Raw genomic sequence first — 22657 nt, 5'->3', positions numbered from 1 at the left:
CATTTCCTTGGCCCATATTATCTGACTTCTGATGGCCCACTAAGACCCAAAGCATGGCCCAAACCGAGGCCCAATCATGCAAAGCCTAAACTGACAGAGTACGCGGGGCGTACATTCACGTACGCTAAGTGTACTAGCTAAGTGGTGCGTACGCTGGACGTACCTTCACGTACGCTCAGCGTAAACCTCCTGATAAGTCCTTTTCTCATTAAGTGCTTAATACTCCACTTCAGAAGTTACAATCATAGATCCTGGTCCTTTTCCACGTCCTAATCCATAAAGTCACTGATTTGGTGACTTTACTTGGCCCAAACAAGCTGAAACTCCAAAAATGATGCATTACTTGCATGAATATGGTCTTATCTCTTGCATGAATCCGTTAAGACCATCAAGGTGTCAACTTTCTGACCTAGAGAATCATTTAGCACCAAGGGTAGCAACCCTTGGCGTGGAAATCAGATTTGGGCTATAAATCTTCCACCTTTAGGACCAAAATTACTTCAACACTAAACCTCACTATATCTAAGTACCCTTAAGTAAAGTTATGAACTTTATACCTCCAAAGAGTTCTGAATGATGATGCTATTCTAGATCTATGAGCTCCAACTTCCTAAGTTCTTCCTTGCCAACTTCTTCTTTTCTTCTTCCAAGCTTACACCACCAAAATGAGCTTCTTGAAGTCAAAATCACCCAAGGATGACGAGATGAGGCGTTCTAGGGTTTCTTTGAGGTTGGGGAGGCTGATAAGGAGGCTAGAGTTTGAGCCATTATGTTCTTTATATAGTGGTTGGACCAAAAATTAGGGTTTCTTGACACTGGACGTACGTTGGGCATACGCCAAAAACACCTGCAACCAAACCCATTTATACGATGGGCGTACTCTTGCGCTGGCCACCTTGCATGCATGGTCCTTTCTTGCCATCTTTCTCCATTAAGGACCAATATTGCCAATAACTTCAAAGTGCTATAACTCCTTCGTTCTAAGTCCATTTCCGACGAACTTTATATCCACGAAAAGGTGGCGAGAAGCCCTACGCTTCTATCAACACACCCTGGTCCCAAATCTCTCGAATAAAAACTTCAAGACCCATAAAAAAACCGAAACGCCCCTAGCCTAGGCCTCTAAAATCCATAAACAAACATTTTCAGAACAGGGTGTTACAGAGATACGTATCCCGACTCCCGCCAAAATCCAATACACATGCCCACAGCATGTCCTCCAAAGTCTGGATAGTCCGCTCACTCTATATGTCAGTCCCCGGGTGGAAAACCGTACTGAAGTGTAGACAAGTGCCCAAATCCTCATGAAACCACTTCTAAAAACTGGAAGTAAACTGGACATCGCTGTCTGAAGCCACTGAAACTAGCTCCCCATGACGTGCCACAACCTCCCTGATGTATATGTCGGTCAACTTCTCTATAGAGATACTTTCCTGAATCATAATAAAATGCGCACTCTTGGGCAATCGATCCATGATGACCCAAATCGAATCCACTATGCACGCTATCCGAGGCAACTTCATGATGAAATCCATGGTAATCTCTTCCTATTTCCAAACGTGAATGTATAACGGTTGTATCTTTTCGTGAGGCCACTATTGTTCAACCTTGACTTTCCTGTAAGTCAAGCACCTCTTTATATACCAAGCTACATCCCGCTTCATATACAGCCACCAAAAATCAGGACGGAGATCTCTATACATCTTTGTTGATCTAGGATGGATAGAGAACCTCAACTTGTGCGCTTCCTCCATCAGAACCTGACGCGCACTACCCTAGTAAGGAACCCACACCCTCCGATAGAGAGTCAATAAACTCCGACTATCATAATCGAAGGAAGCCACCTGAACCACTATACACTCACTCTTTCGGTGCTCTTCCTTCATAGTCTCAACCTGAGCCTCTCGAATTTGCTCCAAGAGTGGAGTAATCACCATCATCCTCAAAAAAATATCCCTAATCGGAGTTGCAACCACCTTGCGGCTGAGAGAATTGGCCACCACATTGGCCTTCCATAGATGATAAAGGATCGCACAATCATAATCCTTTACCACATCCAACCACCGGCGCTGCCTCATGTTCAGATTCGGCCGATCCATCAAATACCTCAGGCTATTGTGATCCGTGTAAATAGTATAGCGGAACCCATATAGGTAATCTTGCCAAATCTTGAGGGTCAACACCATATCCCCTGGCTCCAAATTATGCCTAGGGTAGCTCGCCTCATGAGGCTTCAGCCGCCTCGAAGCGTAAGCAAGAACACGACCCCTCTGCATCAGAACTGCACCCAAATCCATGATCGACGCATCACAATAAACTACGAAATCCTCATCACCCTTTGGCAGGGTCAAAATCGTGCCTCACACAATCTTTGTCTCAGGGTCTCAAAAGCCGCTTGCTGCTCAGGCCCCCAACGAAAATTGACAGTCTTCTTTGTCAATTGAGTCAGAGGAACCGTTATCTTGGAGAAATCTTGAATGAATCTCTGGTAGTAACCTGTCAACCCAAGGAAACTCTAAATCTCATATGGATACCTCGAAACCTACCATTTCATCACGACCTCGACCTTGGCCAATTGACCAGAATAAAATTTTGGTTGACAAGGTGCCCCAGAAACTCACCTCGCGCAACCAGAACTCACACTTGGAGAACTTCACATACAATTTCTCCATCCTCAGAGTCTCCAATACTTCCCTCAAGTACTCCTTGTGCATCTCATGGGTCTTAGTATAGACCAGGATGTCATCAATGAATACAATCACAGACCGATCCAAAATCAGCATGCATATGCGGTTCATGAGGTCCATCAACGCGGCTGGAGAATTGGTGAGCCCAAAGAGCATAACTACGAACTTGTAATGACCATAACGAGTCTGGAAGGTCATCTTCTGCACATCATCCTCTCGGACCCTCATCTGATGATAACCCGAGCATAGATCAATCTTGGAAATCCAATATGCACCTTAAAGCTGGTCAACAAATCACCACTCCTCGAAAGTGGGTAACGGTTCTTCACTGTTAGCTTATTCAGCTCACGGTATTTAATACACATCCAATGCGACCCATCCTTCTTCTTCACAAACAGGATTGACGCTCCCCGTGGCGAACTACACGGTCAAATGAACCCCTTGTCTAAAAGCTCCTATAGTTGTGTAGACAACTCCTGCATCTCTGGAGGAGCTAACCGATACAGTGCTTTGGCTATTGGAGTCGCACCAGGAACCAAGTCAATCCGAAACTCTACTTGCCTCTCCGAAGGCACTCCAGGAAAATCCTCCGCAAACACATTCGGGTATTCCTGTACAATCAGCACATCATCTACAAACGCCTTACCCTTCTCTCGGGTAACATAGCCAACATATCTAGGACAACCCTGCTGAAGATAGCGTCTAGCCCTAGCTGTTGAACATAGAATCGGCCCATGTTGAGCACTCTCTCCATGAATCACTAACTCTCCCCCACTTGGGGTTCGAATACGTACCATCTGATTCTCACAATCAATCACTACCACATTGGGGCTCAATCGGTCCATCCATACAATAACCTTGTTCCCATACAAAGGAAGAGGAACAAAGTCCATCGGATACTGCTCGCTTAACATCTCTAGAACGCAACCCTGATGATTCCTCAATACCTAGATAGACCTATCATCTGTAATCTCAACCTCTAATGGACAATCCAGATCCCCCAGAGCACCAACAAACCTCTTGTTGAGTGCAAGAGATACAAAAGATCGGGTAGCCCCCGAATCAAACAATACCAAGGAAGAGATATCGTTCACAAGGAACGATCATAAAACAAAACACACAAATATAAGCAGAAAATAAACATAAATAAGGAAATAATTAGAAGATACATACCCATCACCACAACAGGTGTTGCGTGAGCCCCCTCAGCTATCATCTGAAAATCCCTTCTTCTCATAATAGGCACATCTGCCTTGACTTGGCGGCCATCAGTAATTCGTAGAGTCGTTGGAGTTGGTGCTACCACTGTTCCTGCTGCTGCCAAACTCTGGCAATTGGCCTTCTCATGGCCCTCCTGATTGCAATGGAAACAATGCAGGTTAGATGTCTGGGTGGTGTTGGTAGTAGCAATGCAATCCTTGTTAATATGACTCGTTCTGCTGTACTTGACGCATCCAAAACCACCCACCCTACATGCCTCATTGTGCATCTTGCCACAACGGCTCTTGCCCTGTTGGCCTCTCGATCTCGAAACAAATACCTTGGGCCTCTTGCCCGAACTCCCTGAACCCTAAACCTGATCTGGCTTCCTCTTTCTCTCCATCATCAAATCAATCTCCCTGTCTCTGGCTCTCGTAATCATATCCTCCAGTGTCCTGCAACTGGATCGACTCACAAACTGCTGGATATCACTCCTCAACATCTCATCGTATCTGACCTTCTTCATCACCTCGTTTGTCAGATACTATAGAACCAACAACTCTCTCTTGTGGAACATCATGGTGATCTCCGCCACCATCTCAGTAGTCTGACGAAGGTCCTGAAACTCCCTCACCAACTGCTGCACCTCAATCACTAGTGCAAAATCAGCTCAAAACATCGTCACAAAGTCATCCCATGACATCGAATCAACCACCTCGTCCCCTACGGCATTTCTAACCTCCTCCCACCAATCTCAGGCTTTGTCTTTCAGAAGACAAGAAGAAAGTATGACCTTTGCCCCCATCAGGACAATTTTTAGTGCGGAAGGCATTAACGACATTTGCTAACCAATGTCTGCTCGTGATTGGGTCCTTCTCCCAGAAGTACTCCGGAGTCCCACATGCCTGAAACTCCCTGAAAGTCAAATTGCGAGCTCCCATCAATGTCACCATATCAGAACGAAAAAAGCTTATCCAAAATCTCCAAAATGCCCTCCTTGACCATACCAAAGATCATAGGAGTCTGCTTAAGTATGTTGCGGGTGATCTCAGACGAAATGAACTCTCACATCTGCTCATCCAACTCTTCGGCTCCAGAACGTGAACCAAAACCATTGCCAGAACCTCCTCATGTGGCCACCATACTGAAAATAGACCACACAAAACATCAGAACATACATATATACACATCGAGGATTCCCATACTCTACAAACTTCCTGGTATCATCACAGTTTTCCTTGAATCGAGTATGGATCATTTGCTTCCTGTAGTACGGGCCCACACTAACTTCCACATCTATCCTTACTTTCCTCACGGATCGCTCTGAATCCTCCAAGTCGCTCCCTTATCCATACATACAACCCTCAACAAGACAAGGCTCCCATCACTAAATCTCTTCCTAGGTTTCCCTAGGGCAATCACCTCACCACTCTCCGCCATCAGTTGCAAAAGGAACTCCCTCTAACACCCTCTAACTAGCTCACGAATAAAATTAGATGTCACTGACACCAGATAATCTTCGAATGAAAGGTCTCACACTATAACGGTTGGACTCAAACAAGAGCTGAGCAATAGAGTTAAAACTTAACCTTCTAAAATTATTTAGTCTCAATAATATATAACTTAGCATATTCGCTTACTACTTAGATGAAGTTAATGAGAACTACAAAAAGCACGAAGCAAGCAACATTCGAGCATCGAGTAATTGAAACTAAGCATAACGTAACCAGGCCATCCTATCACTGACTAATCAATACTAACATGCAAGTTTACATGCTCATATAGCATGCATACAAAGGCATCTCTCATAGGTCATTATCCCTAATCTAGCATGTGATTCACAGATTCACAGATCAAGCATATCATAAAACATGTATGGGTCTTTTGGGAAAACTTACTTGAACTCGGTCGATTACATGCACCATACCCTTTTCTTTTGTAAGAAAATTCTTTTTATAAAACATTCCTTTTATAAAAATCCACCAAATCCTCAGTTTGAGTTCAGAAACCCAAGAGTGTTCCTGAATCCCTCAAACTAAGGCTTTGGTACCAACATCTAACGTCCCAAAAATTAAGACAAAAAATTTCAATTTTTAGAATAATAAAACCGTCTTTCAAAATGTGTTCATAAAACCATAATAGAATCAAAGTATAAGCAAAACATCCAAATACATCAGAGTCAAATAAAATGTGGAACAATGTGGTGTGTGCGATGCGATCACCCTGAGCTCTTCCCCTTGGATCCGGAAGTACCTGAAACATAAACTGAAAACCATAAGCACGAAGCTTAATGGTCCCCGCCCAGCATCAGGCCCCACCTGAAATTGGGCCCCGCCCGGCATCGAGCTCTACTCGGAACATATATGTTAGTAATATGAGATGGGTCCCGCCTCATCACATTCATCAGGCCCCGCCCGATATACATATAAACACATGAACACATGCAAGAATCACAAAGATAAATAACATACAATATACTCATCAGGCCCCGCCTGGTATACATATTAGATATCACAGATGCAAGAGTCACGCAGACAACTAGCGTCCTAATCATAATAAACCATGGGTCAGCATTGGTGCCTTCGACCCGCCAAGCATAGTGAGGAAACTCACCTCAAGCTGCTAAATATCTCAAATAAAAGCTTGGAATGTTTATCCAGAAAATCCTCATGCTAACATCATTAAATAATACCCAGTTAAAAATTGGTCCATAATCCATAACTAGAATCCTAGTCTGATGCCCAACACTCAGGATAAAAGTCTATTTTACCCTTTCCTCACTTGGTTCAAAATCCGATGCCCAATCCAACAGCACCAAAAGCCCAACATGGCCCAATTTCCTTAATGGACCTAAAACCCATCATGGGCCTAAATCCAAGATGGCCCAAATCCTAGCAATGGCCCAAAATCAGAAGACTTATGGCCCAATAAGGCCCAAAACCCCTCTAGTCCAAATGTGGCCCAAACCGCAAAAGTAAACTGAAGTCAACAACAGCTGAGTATGCCATGCATACTCAGGCTTACGCACTACGTTCTACTAAGCGTGCAAGATCGGGGACTGGGCATCATATACGCAGTGTACACATATGTACGTGCCTATTAAGCACTTTTCTTATTAAATGCTTAATACTTGCAACCAAAAGCCAAAACTTCATATCAAAGTCTTATTAAATGTCTTAATCTATAAATTCATGAACTTGGAGCCTTTGCATGGCTCGAAAGAACCCAAACCTCACTTTTGGCATTCTACTTTCACCATAATGACCTAAACACATGCATGGTTGATCCACAACCATCAAGATGCTAAATTTATGGACTAAAGGCCTCAAAAACATCAAGAGAAACAACTCCTAACTTCTGGTGTGGAAGGAATGCATTAGATCTCATCATATAACAAAAATGGGACCAAAACCTCATGAAAACTAGATCTAAGCAAACAAGGAGCAAGTTAAAAGCTTTATACCTCAATGAAGCTGGAAATGATGACAAAAATCTGGATCTACAACTCTCCTTTGGACAAACCTCCTTCTTCGAAGCTATTCTTCTTCAAATCCCACCAACACACCCTAGAAACACACACAAGAAGGTTAAATCTCTTCAAGAAGGGCTAGGGTTTCGAAATAGGATCAAAAGGGCCATGGAGGCTGAGGAATGAGAGGATCATGGGTCATAATGTTGTTTAAATATGGTACAAAAACTAAAATTTAGAAATTCCCCTCTAAGTGTATACGCCTAACGTACTATAACTTTTCCGGAATTGGCAAAACTACCCCCAGTGACCAAATCTGCAAAACATTTACACACCAAGGGTTAAAATGAAATGTACCTTGAATCGAGTGTTACATGCGTCCAAAAGCTTCATAATTTCTTTCTTTACTGCCTCTACCACAGGTGGGTTCAATCTTTCTTTCTACTTCTTGGGTTGGTTTGAAGTCTTCCTCCATGAGGATCTTGTACATGCATAATGAAGCACTCAACCCTTTGATATCATCAATGTTCCACCCCTATTGCCTTCTTGTAATTTTTCAACAAAGTCACCAACTCATCTTCTTCTACAATGGACAAGTTTTTGGATATAATAATAGGAAAAATCTCTTTTTTCTCCAAGGTAGGTATACTTTAAATGATCTGGAAGAGTCTTCAATTCTAGCTTAGGTGCATGCACAATAGAAGGAAGAAGTTTTGTGTCAAAATGGGCAATTTCACTTTGGTATTATCACACATCATTTTCTTCCTTTCCTCCATGAACTGTACACTTTCCAACACCTCTACATCTAGCCTATAACTTCTTGCAATCTCTTTGACTGAATTGTTATCAAAATTCCTGCTCAAAACTAACTCCAACAAATTATGGTTATTCAACTCAAAACACTTTTCAGTTAAAGGCTGAATAACTTCAACAAAATTTATACAATGAACATCACTTGGGTACCGCATTGCTTCATAGATATTGAAGTTGATGACCTCCCCATCGAATTTCCGTAGACAATGTACCATTATAAACATCAAATTTTGTTCTTGTTGTTTTTAAGAATGGTCTACCTAAAAGTATGGAACTCGAGGTTAGGTGGTCATCATCTCCCATATCAAGTAAATTAACATCTGAAGGAAAAGACAAGTTTATTAACTTGCATAAGAACATCTTCTTTCCATTGGAGTCATGCCTTGAATAAAGTATTGAAAGAGATGGTACTCAGTGATTCCATTCTTTGGACAACAGACACATAACTTCTTGAATCTTTCCAGATATGTATGAAAGGATTCTCTCATATGTTGCTTGATTCCAATGATTTCCAATCGTAGGGCAGAAGCTTTCATCTCAGGAAAATACTTTTCCAAAAACAATCATGCAAGATCTACCCATGTAGTAACCATCCGCGGTGGAAGGTCATAAAGCCAATCTTTTGCTGCATCTTGCATCACGAAGGGGAATGCCCTAATCTATTTGGTCTTCTATGACATTGTATGGTTTCATGCCAGCACACAACATGGAACTCGGTCATGAATTTATGAGGATCTTCATTTTCAAGACCTCTAAAGGTTAGTAGTAGGTGGACGAGTCCGAATTTTAGTTCAAGGTTTGTGGCTGTCGGATAGGTGATGCAAAGAGGGTGTTGAGTGACCTCTTGTCTTGCCTATTGGCGAAGGGTTTGCTCATGTGTTGGATGAGGGTTGTTATTGCCTCCAATTATAGGAGTTGGGATTGAGGTTTCTGTAGGTATAGGGATGCTATAAGTGGGTGAGGAGGGTGGAGTGGTATCTTTAGGTGAGGATGGTTGAGGTGAGAGTGAGAAGCTTTATTTTTTGATTCCTGATGCACTTGAGAGGGGTATTTCCACCCAAATGTTGATGAATAGAGGGGTAGATGACGATGAAGTCCTATAATTCCGTGTCAACTGGTCATGGTGTACCTATACAAAAAGATTTATGCATAAATAATTAGTAACACCATGTCCCCGGTAATGGCACCAATTTGTTCGATGTGTCAAACTCAACAAATAATAGGGGAACATTAGACTCTAAATACACTGCTATAATGCACTAAAAATGGTAGCACACAGTAAGAAAGGTTGATCCTTAGAGACATGGGATAAAAGTCTATACCTCTTTGTGTAAGGTACTTTGGTCATAAAGTTTTTTTTTTTTTTTTTTTTTTTTTGCAAAAGTTAAATAATGAAAATAACAATCTACTTTTAAAACATGCATAAATTGAAATAGATGTGTAAACAAGTTGTTGAAATGGTTCCAGTTCTAGTTCTCAATGTTGTTGTTTAACTTAATTATGACTTGATGTAATTCATGATTGCTATTCTAAGTTGGTACTGAAAGATATTAACACGCTCTAATACCTCTTGCTTGCCAAATTATCTAACCAAAACACGCTCTTTGACTAGACCTAGCTTTACTAATTCAACCTAAAGACACTCTTAGATTGTATTGAAAAAGTGCATTAAGTTTTGTACAAACTTCCCAACAATGTTCATTTCTTCTCATACGCTCGGAAGTGTGATGTGACAACCCGATACTTTCCCAGTCAAACCCGATTAATAAATTTTCGAAATTCGTGTATTTTCGTTAAGTTCGTAAGGGTTAGAAAATAAAGTTTATATAAATTTTCATAACCAAAAACACTCTAAAAACCAAGGTTTTTCCTCGAAAATCAGCCAAACTCGTTCAACACATCTTTCGGTCGAAAACCCTCGGACCGAAAACTAATCTCGGCCGAGAACCCATCTCCAACCGAAAACCCAACCGTTATAAAGGTTTTTCCTCAGAGACTTGATCATTTCTCACTCATTTCACCCGAAAACTCTCTCATTTTGCTCCCAAGGATCATCCAAGAACACCCACGTCTTCATGAGGAAACCTTCAAATCTTCATATCTTCCACCAAGAACATCAAGAACACCAAGAACAACCTTCATATCTTCAAGTGGCCGAAAACACCAACATAACCGAAAACTCGATTTCGGCCAAAAACCTGTTTTCGGCCGCAAACTAGTTTCCGACCGAAAACTCTTCTGGATCGAGAACCTAGTCCTCGGATTGAGCCTTCACCGAAAACCCTCCCTTTCAATTCAAACACTCTCGGATACCGTTAATTCCGCGTACATCAACTCGAGGTCCATCTGTCCCGTCTCGCTGTCCAACACGCACACTAAAACAACTGTGAGTTCATACCCCTACATTTTCATTGTTTTTAATGTTTTTAGGATGGAATACAAGTAAATCACAAGGATTTTTGTGTTTTTATACAAATGATTTCAAACAGATTAAAAACTTTTGCAATTGATACAAATTCAGAAAACACTACCTTTTACAAAGATATTCAGATATTTTAACCCTCTTGTATCATACTGAACATAAGGGTAGTTTTCAACATACAACCATAATTGCAAAGTTTTCAGTACATCACATAACATACAATCAAACTATGGTCAATATAGTTTGGGAACATTACAGAACTTTTACAGAATTCAATACATGAAACGAGAACGTACATACAAACTATAATAGGTATAGTTTGGGATACATTACATGATTTCACTAACTCAAGAGCTTTATACAGAAACGAACATATAAACTATGACAGATTTAGTTTATGGGACACAAAACTAATTTTCTCAGCTATAAGGGATGCATTACTAAATAATTATTTAAGTATAGTTATTTTACATTACAAAGTTCATTGTTACAAGGTTATACATACATTTACAAAATACAAGAGAACACTACAATACTACACGTAAACTAGTTAATACAGGGTTGTGAGGCACTACTTCAATTGTATCCTTTAGGGTACAGAACTAAATCATATATAGTATAACCAGAGTCTCCTGGAGGGAGAGCGTGAGATTTGTGTATAGATCTATACGGGACTGACAATCTCACACCTGAACTGTTAGCTATAGTTAGGCAGTCGTGCATGGGGTGACAAATGTCATAACTTCCGACGCCTAAAGAACATCATAGAGGTCACTAGGTCATATCAAGCATGGTTATATGAAACTTACAACAGTATAAACTAACAATTTGTTTACAGGATTTCATTTCTTCAAATAGTTTTATTTTAAGTAATAAACTACTATACATTACTGGTGATATCCAGGGCTTTAATACAAAACAATACTTTACATTACTGGTGGTAGTCATGGTTTTCATACAATACATTCTACTGGTGATATCTAGGGATTTCATACAAGAGTTTTTCATATGAAACAATATAATACAATACAGTTGGTGGTACACAGCCATACATACAACAACATTTATATACAGTTTTAGAATACAGTAACAAACATACATTTGGTCTTAAAGGCTAAGACTACTTTTCATTACTAAAGAAAATATTGGATTTTCTTAAGAAACATACAAACATTTTTACAGATTCAAAGACAAGATTTCATTACAAAAACATACTTATGAACTCACCAACTTAAAATGTTGATACACTTTCAAAAACACTTGTATTCTCAAGGAACCAGTAGGCAGGTTCACCCACAGGATTTTTAGAAGACGGAGCTTTTAGAGTCTCATCTTTTATACCTTTTTTATCCTTTTGATATATAAGCTATGTATCGAACATATGTAAATACCTTAAATATTCAATGTAATGGTTGTGTTTACTTTGATTACTATAATGCAATTGTTGTGATACTGTACATGACGTCTTCCGCCCCCGAACGTTTCCGCCGTCTCGGTTTGGGGGTGTGACATGTGAAAACATGTGATATATGTTCTACAATAAGAAAACCTATTGTTTGTTACCAATTATTAACTTTATAGAACGATTAGGTGCCTTAAAGTTAATTAACTACACAAGAATTCAATTGATATAAGTGGCCAATCAAACACAAATCAAATCAATGATTCTACTTTAAACAAGAACATAATCACTAGAATAAAATCATAAATCAAATATCAAACCATATGCTTTAAGTCAAGAAATCAACATGTTTTGAACAAGAACTAGAAATTAGGGTTTCTTAGCCATGCATGGCTAAGAAGAAATCAACCAACAAAAAGATAAAATTGAAATGCTTAATGCTCACAAATGGAAATCAACAGTGTTTGCAATGATTAGAAGTCTTCAAGAATCCTTCAAAATCACCCAAAATACCATAACTCACTCCCAAAACCGTATGTCTAAGAAAAATGGTGATTTCCTCCTTTTTAGTAATTGCTCACGTGCTTGCCATAAGATCATGCGTTTTTTAGCATGGTCGTCCGTTTTTGGCATGGCCATGCGTTTTTAGCGTGGCCACGTGTTTTGAATCAAGGTTGTGCTTTTTGCTAAAACTCAAATCAGTCTTCAAATTTTCTTTTTCTTCGGTCTAGCTTCACCCCGAGTCATGTTGCTCAAATATATGGTGAAAAGGACAAACATAAATTGTATCAGTGTGCACATACCGTGTTTCAAACATGGTCCTTTGCCATGATGAAATGCAACGACTCGGGTTATGTCATCGAGTTCTTTTCTACGACACGACCAATCCATCTTCTCTTCATGCTCAAGTGCTCAAAGCTCCATCATCCAAGCTACATGCTTCTTGATTGCCTCCAATGCTCTGAGCGCCATAATGCCTACTAAATAAATCAAAAATAGTGAAATACTAGGTGTTCCAAATAAGACATGCAATTGCCTAAATAGTTAACTAAATGCAAGAATTAGGAAGTGAAATGCAATGAAAAGACATGATAGGCATGCAAAATAGGTGCATAAAATGCACCTAACAATATCAATTAACCAAGGTTGTAAAAAACGCTCAACGTTAGCTAGTTGGTGAATTGGGGTTAAATGATTAATCGACTAGGAGAAGATTAATTGGGAGATTAATCGGGGATCATTAAATGCTAATTTGTTGACTTTTAAAAAATTAAATCGACAAATATCATATCAAAGTTCGTAAATATCACCAATATCATAACAAAATATGTTAATATGATCAATACAATACTAGTCATACCTCAAATAGTTTCTATTGAGATTTAACTTCTTCAACGTGTTAAAATTTCATTGTTTTATACTTTTTCACTCATTATGTATGTAGGTATTAATCGCTAGGTGTCTTCTAGTCGGTCGAGTAGCGCCTAGAGATTAATCAGGACCTAGTCGAGATTTTTACAGCAGTGCAATTAACATGGAATGTTGAAAGTTGTATTATTCACCCTTCACAACTAAGGTGACTACACCAAATTGGTCACTGTAGCCACTCCGTCACGTTATGTCAAATCCCCGTCTTAGTAGCTCTAACAAACAAATCGATAGCCTTAGAAAGACCACTCCAGACCCTTGGTGGCCCAATATGGCCACAAACTGAACCAATCTGGTCATTTCAACGATCAAGGTTTTAGGTTCAAGTTTAGATTCGTCCTATTTTTGGAAATGTTTGCATGGTTAGATTTTTTAAGAGCAACAATTAGAGCATTAGTGATATTTTAAAAGGTTTACGTAACAATTCGAGGGATTAATTCACGTGGTACTTTTAGTGTATTTTCTTGTTTTGTTGATATGTTTGTAATCACATGTTCATTTCTCCATGTAATAAAGTCATATCATATTCGCTTGGGGACGTACAAACATCATATCGATGATGGAACCACAGTAACTATTCATGTTCTTCGTATGTTTAATTTTATTTAGTGTTCTCTTCTTTTGAAAATTTTTATTCGATTTATTACGTTTGTTGTTGGTTGTTCACTCGAGATGCGAATGTTCTTCGTATTTATTTCCGACAAAAAAAACTCTCAATTAATTTATCGTATTTTATAATTTTACGAGTTTCTTGCTTTTGGTTTTAATGAAATCTGGTTGATTGTTAAAATTAATTTTTTTTCTCATTTATAAATAATTACTCTCAAGAGTTCCAACAATGTTACTCTAAGATGAAAGCATATACATCAAGGAGTGATATTAGGGACATGGGATACCTTGCTTCCAATTAATGACATTGCAACCCACTTTTAGTGTACCCAAAGACAATCTTTAAGCTCACCTATTCATGTGATTGTGATCCCGTTTCTATGCCAAAAAAGTTTGCAGTTCCATGAATCATGTGATTTTGTGCCTTGGTAAATCTTTCTCGTCCCAAAAAAGCGTGGATCCGTTTAATGCATAATAAAATTAAATAAGTAGAAGATATAAAAAAAATTATGGCTCAATAACATAGTTACGATAATTAAGACCGAAAAAACCACATTTCATGATATACATATATTGCCAAAATACGTTTCGATGTATGATAATTCGTTAAACAAGGCTCATATATAGATTTTTGCTCAAGGGTTCTCCATGGATGTGTGAAAACGGGTGGATTGTACTTTGTACATATGAGGTAACATGCCAAAATGGAATCGGGTCAAACCGAGGTTTTTTTAGTCGGGTCGACCCAAAACACTCTTTTATCCTAATTGTTTTTAATATTTTTATAAATATTTAGTTTTAAATACAAATACAAAACATATATTTTATATTGTGCCGAACTTGATCTGCGCATAAAGCGAGGAAATTCCAGCAATTTAGGACAAGTCCAACATATGAAAAATTACGAATTTCTTAATAAAATTTCTTCTTTTTTGGACGAAAATAATCACGTTTTGAAGATTAGACAAAAAAAAAAAAAAACTGTTGCAATTAATATTGATTATAAAGGGTAAACATAAATCATATTGGTGTTTTTGGCAATGAGCATTTGAAAGCTTCTAATTTTTAGATCTAAAAGAAAAAAGAAAAAAAAAAAGAAAAACAAAACTCGATTAAAAAAAAAGTTTCGTTTGAAAGTACGAGTGTTAAACTTTTAATTTAAACAAAAATTTAAAATATAAAAGTTACTTCATCTATTCTTTAAGAAAATATTATTAAGCTTTTTAGTCGATTTCCAAAATTGTTCTTAAAATATATTGATATATTTTTTTTTATACAATTGGTTTTTATGTAATTTAACATATTTTAAAAGTTTCAAACTATTTTTATCAAACAATTAAAAGTTACACTTTCAACTAAAAGTTATTCACTACCAACTACTAATTTCCAATACCGATTAGTTTTGACCAAAAATATCTCTTTCTTTGAACTAACTATTTATTTTTGTATTCTTTAATTCTCAATATAATCAATTCCAAAAGTGATCGTCCAAAAAAATATCAGAAAAATGGGTAATCATAGACGGAAAATTACTTAATATTGATCAATGAATAAATTAGTTGATTTGACCGATTTGTAATTATGTTTTTGTTAAGCTTATACTCTTGAGATTATGCACTAAGATGAAAAAGGTAAAAATGAAATATTATTCTAATATAACGTCATGACCACAACTGATAATGCCAAAGTTATGGGCCAACTTTTGTTACCATTATCGGCCTTCTAGTATTTCGGTTGTATACGTTTAGTGACATATGGAAGGACAATTAATTGATTTAACGTTTACCAACTAACGTGCCATACCCGACCATATGTTTTGTACGACGTCGTTGTATCGTTGTCAATTTATCATATGCACCCCCATATTATACCATTAATATAGTCTCCTATATAGTAAAGACCCAAATCTTTATTAGCGTATCATTTGCCTCTATATTATACCATCTATGTTTTCATATGCCACATACAATTGTCGAATGTCATTGAACGTAGGCTTACACAAATATTATGTATCGTAAAGTTTAATGACATCTTTACAAAACATATAACACTTTCATGTGTGATTATTGCAAAAATATTCTTATCTAATAGCCATAGTACATAGTTGAAAATTCATTATTTTGCTCGTATAGCCCGGATTTTAGGTTTGATATGGGCCATGATTGTAGCCCAATGTTTTTATGTGGGCCGGACCGGTTTTCAACTGGGTCGGAAATAATTTGATAGATCCAAAATGTTAGCCCGTTAACCCGTTCGGTGGAGCCGATATTGAAGTATTGAACCACCGTTAAACCTCTGAATGTTCTTCCATTTTTTCTTACCAACAGGCCGCCATTATCGTCAACCTTTGAAGCTCTTCGTAACTAGCAGGGATTAAAAATGGAGAACAAGGATAAGATCAAAATTGCAGTTACGATATCATGTCTTGCCGTGGTTTCAATCCTACTGGCGAACAAATTTCGGAAACAGCGAAAACGAAAACAGAACATAGGCTCTTGTTACTTGAAATCAGAAGCAAAACCTCAACACAATTTTAAGCGTGTTTTGGCCAATAATTCGTACTCTCCTTTCAAGCACCTGAAGCTCGACGGTAATGTATTGTTAAATTAATTTTGTTTTTGGAATTGGAGTATTGATATAAGCTATAAACCCTAGCTGGAGTTTCTAGGTGTTTTATAAAAATCTAATTTTGATTGTATCTCTTGATACATTGAGATTTTCCTCTTGTAAGTGTTGCAACGATCTACCTCAGTTCGTTATTTGTAACGACTGGTTTTAATGGTTACTCGTTTTGGCATGTGTAATTTGTTATGGCAATGTATTGATGATGTGTCTATTGAATGTCGACTTTTGATAAACAGATGACAGCTCTCCGGATTTGCATCCGTATGAGTCAGAGATCAAGGCTCTGTTGGAGAAACCTGAGCTAGAATTTGAATTTTGCAATGGAACTATGGATATGGACATGAGTGATACATATGTTTGGATTGATAATGAATCAAAGTTGAAAGAGCTTGCACAGGTTTTAAGTAAAGAAAAAGTGTTTGCTGTGGATACTGAACAACACAGCTTAAGGTCGTTCTTAGGGTTTACAGCCCTTATTCAGGTGGGACATATAATTCTTCTTCAAGAAGTAATAGTATTCAACATTCATGTTCTAATGCTTTGTGTTTATGTTCTCAATTATAGATTTCTACAAGAGAGGAAGATTATTTGGTGGACACCATTGCTGTTCATGATTCTATGGGAATTCTTTGCCCTGTATTTGCCAATCCCAATATATGCAAGGTACTTCTTTGGCATGTGCTTCATTTTTATCTGATGTTATCTCTCTTCATGTTATAATGCCTTGTGGTTTGCTTGTCTAGGTATTCCATGGTGCTGATAATGATGTTATATGGCTACAAAGGGATTTCCATATCTACGTAGTAAACTTATTTGACACTGCAAAGGTAAGGTTTAGCATTTGTTTCTTCCATCTTTTTCTAAAAGGACACCACATGAAAGACATTTAGTATAAGCTTCTATATTAATTCGACACTGAATTTACTTTTTGCAACTTTTAAAGATGATAAATTGATAATTGATTGGATAATTTTCAGGCTTGTGATGTGTTATCAAAACCACAAAGATCATTGGCATACTTACTTGAAACATACTGTGGTGTCACCACTAACAAGCTTTACCAGGTACAATATCAAAAAGAGTAATGTCAATACTCAATAATATACTAATATTAAGTTTTTTTATGAATAATTTGCACATATATATAGCGTGAAGATTGGAGACAACGTCCACTACCAATAGATATGATTGAATATGCTCGAATGGATGCACACTATTTGCTTTACATTGCAGAATGCCTTGTTTCTGAACTCAAACTCCAGAAAAACGGTATGTCATGGTCTTCTTTCATACAAAAACCAGTGTGTAATGATAAGAATAATCACACCTAATAACTACTTTCAAAAAGAAAAAATGAATCTTGTATTTTACCATGTTTCTTCTACTGTAGTTCTAAAGATAATAGTGCATCAGAAAATTCAGCCAATCTCGATGACAAATTCTATTTTGTTTTCGAGGCCAATCGGCGTTCAAATGCTTTGAGTCTTCAACTTTTCACTAAAGAACAAGAAGCTTCCCCTGGACAATATGCTGCATCTTCAATTATTTCCCGCCATTTAAATGATCATGGAGCTTCTAATATCAATTCTCAGGTACCCTTTTTTTTCCTTCATCTTAGGGTTTGTTTGGAATCACATTACACTCCATTATCAATTCAATCATGATTGTTACCTTTGGTTCTTGATGTTATGCTGAATGCAGTTTCAGGATGTTGTTAGATGTCTATGCTGTTGGCGGGATTTAATGGTAAACTAAACACCTTTGAGTTCAACTTATTTACCTTTTATGCCATTGTCTGATTGTACACATGTTTCCAGGCTCGTATGCATGATGAGAGCCTTAAATACGTATTATCTGATAATGCCATAGTTGCCCTTGCTGAAAAAGTTCCTTTAACCACAACTGATATCTGCACTACAATATCACAAGGTGATATCGAAACCGAATCTCTAAATTCCAATTCTACCCCTCGCTTTCCTTCCTCTGTTGTCTTGAGCCATCTTGATGACTTCACTTACCTTCTTCAAGATGGATTAAAGTTAAACAATCCTGATGATATTCTTCAACTATTTCTTAAAAAGCACATTGGCCCACATGGTTCTTGTCCTCTTTCTCTTTATAACTATGGGTTGTTGTCTAAAAGCAGCATGAAAGTATCAAAAAGATTGGTTTCTAAAAATGGATATAAGTTTTCAAAACAAGTTGCAAGGAAGGCTTCTCGAGAGCTTTTTGTTCAGAAGTTTTCGTGCAAATCTCCTGTTTATCATAACTGCAGGATATATGCTAATGATGGACGATTGTTGTGTTATTGTGATAGAAGGAAGCTTGAATGGTTAGTAGTAAATTGCTCTTCTGATTGAATGTGAATGTAAGGGTGTGTTTGGTTTGTGGATTCCGACGGAATTGGAATTAAAGATTCCATTCCTAGGAGTGGGAGGAAGGAATTCAATTCAATTCTTTTTTTTTTTTTTCAAAAGACCAATCAGTACCCTTGTTGTATATCAAGATTCCATTTCATGGTGTGTTTTGTTGGCACATGTATGGAACTCAAGATTCCATTTCATGTTTGATGCTTTTCACCTTTCCTAGGTGTTGGTGGAAGGAATTGGATTCCATTCTTCCTTTTTATAAAAAAATAAAAAAAAACAAAATACCCTCGTTACATGTCAAAATTCTATTCCATGGCCAAGTTCATGGAATTCAAATCTGCCATATTCCTTCAAATTCCACAACTCCACGGGGTGGTGGAAGAAAATATATTTCCATTTTTTTTTCGTGAGACCAAAATACCCTCATTTTATGTATATAAGTAAAAGATAAAATTATAAGTGAATTCAATTCCACTCTTCCTATTTTTAGTTAAGAGACTAAAATAGTGAAATACCCTCATTATGGGCTATTGGAATATATATATATATATATATATATATATATATATATATATATATATATATATATATATATATATATATATATATTAATTATAGGTGAATCTAAAAAAAATCGATTTCAAGTCCAATTCCTTTGACAGATTCCCTTCGTCCTTTAATATCAAAAGATCAAGTGTTTTTCCCAAAAATTATTAGGATGCGTTTGGTTGTGGAAAATTTTCCAGTTTTTCATGAAAATTTTCAAATGAAAATAAATTTTGAAAACGCATTTGGTTGATTCAGTTTTCAAAATTTTCAAAGAAAATTTTACAAATCGTATGTAAATTAGAAAAATGATTTTTACAGTTTTCCAAACTTCTCTAAATTTCTAAAATGGAAAACGAAAAACTCCATCAATTTCAATTTCAACCAAACGTATTTTCCAAAACTTTTATTGAAAACTCAACTCAATTTTCTAAAACCATTTGTTAGAAAAACAAAAACAATTTTGTTTCTGAATTCCATACCTTTTCACACCAACCAAACCCCCCCTCCGATTCCAATCCCTTTACCAGATTCCATTCCTTCCAAAAACATTCCACAAACCAAACAACCAAACACCACATTATCCTCAAACAAAACATAACCATCAAAATCTTTCAGGTATCTACAACGCGATCTAGCAAAAGTAATTGAAGAAGAACCACCAGCCATAATGCTACTTTTTGAACCCAAAGGTCGCCCAGAAGACGAAGGAAACGACTTCTACATCCAAAGTAAAAAAAACATATGCGTAGGATGTGGAGAAGGGAATCACTATTTACGATACCGCATCATTCCCTCATGCTACAGAATCCACTTTCCCGAACACCTTAAAAGCCACCGCTCCCACGACATTGTTTTGGTTTGCGTCGACTGTCACGAGAAAGCACATTCCGCTGCCGAAAAGTACAAGAAGAAAGTCGCTTCGGAATTCTCAATTCCGTTGTTCGTACAAAAAGTCGTTGATTCCAACGAGGAGTCACACGATGAATCCGGAACATCTTTTATGAAACTTGCTGATGGAGGTGTGTCTCCTTTGGAGTTGAGAACTGCAGCAATGGCGCTCTTGAGACATGGACCCAGGATGCCAGCTCAGCGATGTGAGGAACTGAAAGAGGTTGTGAAGAAGTATTATGGAGGAAGAGAGATAAGTGAGGAAGATTTGGAAAATGCTTTACTTGTTGGAATGAGTCCTCATGAAAAAAGACGATTACATAAAAAGAAAGGATTGTCTCTCAATAGGAATTCATTATCATGTAAAAAAGATGAAGGGAAAAATGATTTAGAAGATGTTGACCCAAATCCAAATGGTTCAGTGTTTGCCACGTGTAGCTCAAAGCTGTCATTGTTAGGTCATGGCCCACATGGGAAACAAGTGGTTGACTTTTTGTTGAAGGAACATGGAGAAGATGGGGTGCGTGAGTTTTGTCAAAGATGGAGACAAGTGTTTGTTGAAGCTATTCATCCACGTTTTTTACCTGGTGGATGGGATGTCACACATAGGTAAAACATACTATATTAACCTTACATGAGTCTCTGCTAACATGTCTTTGACTATGGTTGACTTTTGTTTTGTGGAAAAAGGATATGATGAGTGGATGGTTTTTTGGCATTTGGCAGTGGTAGAAGAGAGTTTGGGGACTACAGCGTGTATAATCCTGCAAACAAGGCTTCGTCTTCTTCTTATCCTGCTGCTGTTGAAGGTTAAGGTGGTGGTTTTTTCTTTCTGTATTTTTGTTTTTTTATTTACTAGAAAACGGGACTTTTGTTTAGATTAGAATGAATGACGTTGTATTTAATTTTGGAAAATCTAGAGAAAGTAAAGTTGTTGCATTGAATTGTGATTTGTTTGATTTGTATCTTTAAACGGTTAATGTGTCACTGTTGCCCTACCAACTTTTGGGTTTTGTTTTAAAATGTCCCTCATTTTTTTTTTTGACCTATTAAAAAGGGTATTGAATTTCATTTTCACCGGTTAAATCTGGATTATGTGGCATTTTTACTTTTTGATTAATAAAAAAAATTCAAACTCGTTAAGAATTGGGACAGGTGTAGGCAGGAATGGTGGCAAGCTGTTACTACATGGTTGGGGTATAAATAATAATGGGCGCATAGTATTTGGGACCATCTTTGAGAATATTTCTGTTATTGAGTGTCGATTGTGTAGCTTGGGCAGGAGGGATAATCATTAAGATTTTCTTCTCTGATTTCGACTCTTTGTAATTGTTTTTCATTCATAGCAATTGAAAGAATTCATTCTTCTCAAAGTATTGTCTCAATCTAATCTCATTTTTTTTTTTTTTTTTGAAAGAGTAATCTCATTTATATTTTATAACACAGAGTTGAGTTTCCTAAAACCATCCCTCTTCTTATTATACTAATAGCCATCGTCGTTGTTAGTGTTGTTGGTGAAGGTGAACATATCGTCGTGTTTGTTGTATTGAGAGGCAGAGTGGTGGTTGGATTTTGTCAATGGAGTTTCATCTTAAGTTGTTTGTGGAAGAGGGTTAGTCTTTAAATGGGGAGCACAAAAAAGCTTCGTGGAAGAAGAAGATGATGGATGAGTATGTGAGTTGAATTTTAGTTTTATTTCTTTTTTTAGTGAAAAAATCCTCGTCATCAAGGAACCTAAAGTTACGATGCTAATGTGGGTGACACATGCGAAGATGCACTTCAAATGTAGATGTAGCATAAGCAATCGGTTTTCATAGGTAAAGGGGGCCATTTAAACCTGTCACCACTCACTTTGTGACCCTAGAAAGCAAAAAGTGAAGTTTAAGGAATATTAAACCAAAACTAATAAGTTGGTCAGACTATACTAACATTAACCCTATCTTTAAATTGTTAAATTACAAAAAACATATTTAAGTTTCAATTTTTTTAAAAGATATGTATCAAGTAGGGTGACATTTGGTTTGAAATGGGTTTTTTTTTTGGGTAAAGAATGAAATGGTTGGACGATTTTTTTAAATTATTATGGGAATAATTGAAATGAAATGAGAAGTGATCAATGCATGTGATTGGTTTATACATGATGAAATGAACTTCTTAGTTAATATTTTAATAGAACAACAATCATATATATACCTA

The 22657-nt window shown here is 37.3% G+C and overlaps 1 protein-coding gene across 2 annotated transcripts; it reads left to right on the top strand.

Moving 5' to 3' along the window:
• Nucleotides 1-16082: 16082 nt before the first annotated feature.
• On the top strand, nucleotides 16083-21405 carry LOC111919089 (protein RRP6-like 3). 2 transcript variants are annotated; one of them, XM_023914703.3, is made up of 11 exons: nucleotides 16083-16620; nucleotides 16892-17136; nucleotides 17220-17318; nucleotides 17399-17482; nucleotides 17633-17719; nucleotides 17804-17924; nucleotides 18069-18247; nucleotides 18357-18401; nucleotides 18473-18987; nucleotides 20189-21070; nucleotides 21152-21405. In XM_023914703.3, exons 1-11 carry the CDS (start codon nucleotides 16410-16412, stop codon nucleotides 21156-21158), a joined length of 2475 nt encoding a protein of 824 aa, XP_023770471.1. In that variant the 5' UTR covers nucleotides 16083-16409; the 3' UTR covers nucleotides 21159-21405. The 2 variants fall into 2 exon arrangements, with proteins under 2 accessions (XP_023770471.1, XP_023770469.1); XM_023914701.3 differs by having other exon boundaries at nucleotides 16093-16620; nucleotides 21188-21405.
• The last annotated feature ends 1252 nt before the right edge of the window (nucleotides 21406-22657 follow it).

The sequence above is a fragment of the Lactuca sativa genome, chromosome 7 (genome assembly GCF_002870075.4).
Source record: "Lactuca sativa cultivar Salinas chromosome 7, Lsat_Salinas_v11, whole genome shotgun sequence".
NCBI classification, from domain to species: domain Eukaryota; kingdom Viridiplantae; phylum Streptophyta; class Magnoliopsida; order Asterales; family Asteraceae; genus Lactuca; species Lactuca sativa.
The sequence above is the reverse complement of the archived record's forward strand: the minus strand, read 5'-3'. Positions and strand labels throughout refer to the sequence as shown.